Here is a 6430-nt window from a genome sequence, read left to right as displayed (position 1 = left end):
GGCCCCCTCTGTATATGTAGTCATGGGATGTAAAATACAGCATAGGGAATATAGTCAATGGTATTGTAACAGCTATGTATGATGTCAGAGGCGTAGTAAACTTTGTGGGGTTATCACTTTATGAGGGGTGTAAATGTCTAATCATTCTGTTGTTTTGTACACCTGAAACTAATGTAAGAAAAAAATTAAAAAATAAATGTAAAGGTTTTATTTCTTCTTATCCAGTCTCTACAAACTTCCAAACCTCTGTCACCTGGGATAATAAATAAGGACAAAGAACATGAGCTACTTTTCAATCCTTCCTAAATAATTTGTTTCCTAACACCTACATTTATAACTACTAACCTTTGTACAATATAGCAATTTACAGCACAATATAGTCTTCATTCAATTTGATAAATTAGTATGCAATAAGCATTGTGGTGGGAGTACGAAGATGAATAAGAAATATTCCCTTTGAGGGATTTAGTCATTTTTTTGTGTAAATGTATATTGCTCGTAGATTACTATAGATTCTCAAAGCAACTTTGGGAGATATTATTATCATATTAGATTGAATCAACACAGAATAAAACTCACGTTTAATACCTTGCTTGAGGTTACTTCATTGGTGAGCGATAGAGCTGGGCACTGAATCTAGATACTTCATTCCAGAGCTCTTGTCCTTAATGAACATAATTCTTTTAAAAATTGGAATGATTCTCATGTTCTCATCACCTCATGCCCAGGTCATTGTCTCCCTTCCTAGTTTGTTGTAAATGCAATTTAAAATCATTATAGGAATAAGCATTGGAAGAGATGCAAAGTGATGTTCCTTGTTCTAGTTACACAAGAATGTACATTTCATACCTCATGGAATTTGCTTAAGTGTTTTTTTCACCTTGGAATAATGTTCTATAAACACCAGACTCAGAATCTGATGACTATTTTTTTTTTGCTTTTTGTCTAATTTAAATCTCTCTCTCCCTCTCTCTCTCTCTCTCTCTCTCTCTCTCTCTCTTTCTTTTTCTCTCTCTTAATATTACATCAAACTTAAAAAATTTTTTCTTTAAATATTGGGGCGACACTGGTTAGTAAAATTACATAGGTTTCAGGTGTACAATTCTGTAATACATCATCTATATATCACATTGTGTGTTCCCCACCCAGAGTCAGTTTTCCTTCCATCACCGTATATTTGACCTCCTTTTCCCACTTCTACCACCCCCTCCATCCTTACCCTCTGGTTATCTTAAATCTCTCTTGTTCCAATTTAATTCCTTTTTTAGGTCAGTTGGTATTCTCGACTTGATGAAAAAAGAAAATGATTCGAAGGTGACAGAATTTGTTCTTCTGGGTCTATCATCTTCTTGGGAGCTGCAGCTATTTCTCTTCTTAGTATTTTTGTTGATGTACGTGGCTATTGTTCTGGGAAACCTCTTGATAGTGGTCACAGTGCAAGCAGATGCTCACCTACTCCAATCTCCTATGTACTATTTTTTGAGCTACCTGTCCTTCATTGACCTATGCCTGAGCTGTGTTACTGTGCCCAAGATGTTAGGGGATTTCCTACAGCAGGGCAAGGTCATCTCTTTTTCAGGATGCCTGGCCCAGATTTACTTCCTGCACTTCCTGGGAGCCAGTGAGATGTTTCTGCTGACAGTCATGGCCTACGATAGGTATGTTGCCATATGTCATCCTTTGCATTATCTGACAGTCATGAACCGCCAGCTGTGCTTTCAGTTGGTTTTTGCCTGCTGGTGTGGGGGTTTCATCCACTCCATCACACAAGTCACACTGATCATCCAGCTGCCCTTTTGTGGTCCCAATGAACTGGATAACTTCTACTGTGATGTCCCACAGGTCATCAAGCTAGCCTGCATGGACACATATGTGGTAGAGGTACTGATGGTCTCAAACAGTGGTCTGCTGTCTCTTGTCTGCTTCTTGGTCTTGCTCTTCTCTTACGCTGTCATCCTCATCACGTTGAGAACTCGCTACCGCCAGGGCCAGAGCAAGGCACTCTCTACCTGCGCCTCCCACTTAACAGTGGTCAGCCTGATATTCGTGCCGTGTGTATTCATCTACCTGAGGCCTTTCTGCAGCTTCCCGGTGGATAAGGTAGTCTCCGTCTTTTACACAGTGGTCACACCTATGTTGAACCCCCTCATCTACACACTCAGAAATGCTGATATGAAGACAGCCATGAAGAAGCTGAGGAAAAAATCATGTGGCATCTTGCTGCCATGTTAAAGGATGAGCGGGAAGAGGTGATTTCGAAAACATACTCTTTCTTGGGACACTCAACTCATTCCGTACCTGAGTTCATGGATGAAAACCAATTTGGTGACTTTGATATAAAAGAGAAACCAGCATAAAAATTATAATGCCTTGTTCTTGATTATAGTTATGAGGCATAGGTGACTTTCTCAGGTATCAAATAGTAAGCAGGGAACTCAGGAGTGTTTACTATCCCCCAAATGGTAACAGTAATTGATTGAGGGCTAGAGTCAAGAGGACACCTTGAAAGATCAACTCTTCTATCCTTTGTCTATTAGTAGTCTTCCTTTATTCAATTCATTTCACTTTTAAACTGTGTTCAAATGAGAGAATATATTACATCTCCTATTGTGTCCTGCTCCTCCAGGGTCTAACAATTCCTGGTGTCAGGAAGCTCCTTCTGATGTCTCATCGGAGCCTCTTTGGAAGCAGTGTGACTCCCTTTTGTCCTGTCCTAACGAAGCCTGAAAACATTGCTAACCACCCTGTATATGAATATAAGTGCTCGCCCAAAAACTGTGTTCTGTCTTACGCCAAATTTTAGAAATGCAATTGAACAACTCTCTTGAATGAATACACACCCTTAGCAAAGCTTATGTGTGGCAGGAAAGGAAGTCTGGGAGAGCTGGGTGATGAGAGCTCTTAGGATTCTGCTGTACAGGCTGCTGGAGAAGAGGTCTCCCATTTCCCCTCGAGTTTTTCTTTGAGTGGCATTATAGTGGGGGGGCGAGTTGATAAGCTGGCTCGACTGATTATAATGTTTAAGAGCTCTGAATGCTAAAGGAAAACAAAAAGAAAGAAATGAGCTGTTTTAAAGCATCCCCTGACCTGGTGCTTATCCTTGAGGTTCTCATGGTTATTACCTGAGTCTTGAAAGTGCTTTGAGGGGCTCAAAGCTAACTGGCCGAGTGGCTCAGTTGGTTAAGAGCTCACACAAGAGTGCAAGCTCTGAGTAACAGTGGCTCGATACCCGGCCTGAGCTGAGTTTCTGCTGAGCTGCCAATAGGTGGCAGGATGGCTCAGTTAAAAAAAAAAAGTGCTCTGAGGAGTAGGTAATATGATTGAATTTCATTTTTAGAAATGAACACAGATTTGAGTGACTTGCCCAAAATCACTTAGAAAAAGTGTATTCAATGAAAAAAGCTAGTAACTTTAGATAATTAAGATTAAGCTAATATTTTTTTCTCCCCAGAAAGAGTATTTATCCCAAATACAAGTATGTAGACTAATTGCTTAGTTTCAACTTACTTGATAGAAGCTCCAGAACTAGGACATCCTTAAAAAACTCATGTAAACATTTATTTTTAAGGTTCCTAGTTTCTGATATAAGATTCTTTGCAACTTTATCTGCTAAATAATAATATAAAGATGGACTTCCAGGAATATTTTTATATTTGTTCACTTTATTTACTAATCAATTGCTATGGAGAAACTTTTCTGATTACTTAGCTGAAAACATACATCAAGGAAAAAAAATGTCTGAAATTCCACCTACTACTAAGTTATATTAGGAAATTTGTAATACCTCCTCATCACATAAGAGCTTTCTTTACATTGGAATAAGGAATGGATTTTCATTTTTGTACTGGCCGTTAGTGACTTTATGTTTAAGAAACAGTATTTATGGGCCGGCCGAGTGGTGCGATGGTTAAGAGCTGGCTTGGGACACCAGAGGGCCCCAGTTCGGATCCCACATATGAGGGCCAGTGACACTGCCCTCTACAGCTAAGATGCTGAACAACAGCTCAACCTGGAGCTGGGCTGCCGTGAGTTGCCGGCGACAGCTTAGTCTGCAGTCCCTGTGGCAGTGGGTTGCCATGGTCTACTGTGTGTAGCCAGCAGCCAGCATGAGCGGCCGTGAGCGGCCGTCCAGAAGCCGGCGACTGATCTGCCTCACCCGGGAGGAGTGCAATGATGGTGCCAACTTGGGCCAGTGAAGCAACGTCCTCCACAACTAGACTGAAGAACAAAAGGACAGCAACTTGTCTGTTCCCCTTCCCCCAATTCCCCAATAAAAATCTTTGGGGAAAAAAAGAAAAAGAAACAGTATTTATGTATGTAAGTATGTATGTACGAGTATGTATGTATGCAATGCATGTATGCATGTATGTACTGCTACAGAAGGACTCAGACCAGAAGAAGGCAACCACTTGGATGATTTCTTAATAGTATGAGTGAGGCTGAGAGTGGCATCCCTGGTAAGTACAGATTGCGCTCTCCTCTTTCCCAAACTCCACAATATTTCCACAGAGATCCATTGCCTACAGTGAGTATGCAGAAGAGCAGACGGGAGGAAACTGCCAGACAGAGAGTAGTGTGTGGGTTGGCAAGGAGGTAAATGATACCAAGAGTCAGCCAGGCACATCACAGGAATGTGAGGCTCCAGGCTTTCTTTTTTCATTAGCTCCCTGAACACCCCCATTTACTAATGTCCCCCTTTCATAGCAAAATTTAAGGCCTTGAGAAAACATTTAAAATGTCTTGTTGATAGCTGGGATTGGTAGCAAAATATTCAGAAACATAAGAATTTTGTATATTCCCTTTTGTATTTTCAATCCTCTGATACTTGCTTAATCAATTATCTATATCAAAATTCTCTTTATTAAGCTGATAATATTTGTTTTTCAGACTGTCCATGATTTATATTATCTACACAGTTCCCTGCTTAAATGCTCTGAGCCCACTTTCAGGGTCTGCCTGAGCCTCTTCCTTGGGTCCATCCTTCTGGGGTAAGGGAAATCTAGTAAGAAAATAGTAAGATGGCCAAATAATAATAAGTAGAGGTAGGTTTTTTGTTGCTGTTGAGTTAGAGATCCAATACAGTGATGCTGAGTACCAACCTCCCCCTTCCTTTGCCCCAATTGTGCAAAACTGTGTGAAAATGGCCTGAATATTTATTAACTAGTTATTTACCAAGTGACATTCAATATAGATTTACAAGGAGTCACTTGGTGGGAGTTTTTAGAAGGAGAAGTTTTTCCCATTGCCATATTTCTCCCTCTAAGGGACCTAGAAACTAGGAAGCATTATGGGAGAGAAGTCAGCATGTCATCACAATGTTTACCCCTAATTTAGAGAAAACATTTCCTGGGAGATATCCCTCTAATAAATAACTACTAGGGAGTTTTGGATGTTTTAATATTCATTAATTCATTACTCATTCACTAATGCATTATTAATTTATTATCCATTCATTAATTCAACAGCTATTTGCTGAGTGCCTCTTATGTTCCTGGAAATGTGGTAGACATCTGTCATTTGGGTGTTCCCCAAAGCATCAATAGCTAACTATACTATATATATATAGTATACTATATATATATACTATATATATCAAATACCTAACTATAAAGTCTCAATATCCACCAGAGGAAGGTGAATAGCATTCTAAGGCCATATGTGAGCCGAGAGGACTGAGGGGTGTAGAGCACAGAGGTCAGAAGTGTGGAACTCTGGAATCAGACAGCCTCGTCATGGTCCAGCTCTACCACTTGCCCAAGGGCGAGTGACCTCTTGGTACTCCTTCGACTGTAAAATGGGGACAATTATACCTGCTTCATAGGGTTCTCAGGAAAACTAAGCAAAGTGATGCTTGTAAAGCTCTAATAAGCAAGGGTGTCTACCTGTGGTCAGAACTCAATAAATATTGACTGCTTATGTTACCACTATTGCTAATTGTTCCATTAAATTAAAAGGGAACTAAAGGCTGAAAGAAAATTGTACAGTTTTTTGATTCTAGAGAATCACAGGACAGAATCACAGAACTAGAACTTTTGACTGTAAACCCCTGCCATGTGACAGTAAAACCCTTAGTAACTCCCCATTCATATTGAAGCCAGACTCAATACAAGACATTTCATGTTAGGTGATAGTATAAGCATCCTCAAAAACAATTTTTTTAATGTAAAAAAAAACCCCACATTTTAAGTTTTTTATTATAATGTTCAGGTTAACATCATGCTTTCAAGGCTTTTATGCCATAACTTTTAAATTTAAATAATTGAAAAAATATTAGAATAGTTTTCAATTTACAGGAAAGTTGCAAAGATAGTACAGAGAGTTTCTGTTTATCTCACACCATTTCCCCTATTGTTAACATCTTACATTACTCTGGTACACTGTCACAATTAATGAACCAACATTGATACAATATTAACTAAACTCCATATTG

At 39.4% G+C, this 6430-nt stretch overlaps 1 protein-coding gene across 1 annotated transcript; it reads left to right on the top strand.

Annotated features, from left to right (window-relative positions):
- The first annotated feature begins 1290 nt into the window (after positions 1–1290).
- Positions 1291–2232, top strand: LOC109377856 (olfactory receptor 4Q3). Its single transcript, XM_019634330.1, has one exon. It carries the CDS (start codon positions 1291–1293, stop codon positions 2230–2232), a length of 942 nt encoding a protein of 313 aa, XP_019489875.1.
- Positions 2233–6430: the final 4198 nt, after the last annotated feature.

The sequence above is a fragment of the Hipposideros armiger genome, unplaced genomic scaffold (genome assembly GCF_001890085.2).
Source record: "Hipposideros armiger isolate ML-2016 unplaced genomic scaffold, ASM189008v1 scaffold_1585, whole genome shotgun sequence".
NCBI classification, from domain to species: Eukaryota; Metazoa; Chordata; class Mammalia; order Chiroptera; family Hipposideridae; genus Hipposideros; species Hipposideros armiger.
This window is presented reverse-complemented; position numbering and strand designations above follow the sequence as displayed.

What these genes read in the sequence shown, in the direction of transcription:
- LOC109377856 (XM_019634330.1), top strand. Translation starts at nt 1,291, where the DNA reads ATGAAAAAAGAAAATGATTCGAAGGTGACAGAATTTGTTCTTCTGGGT.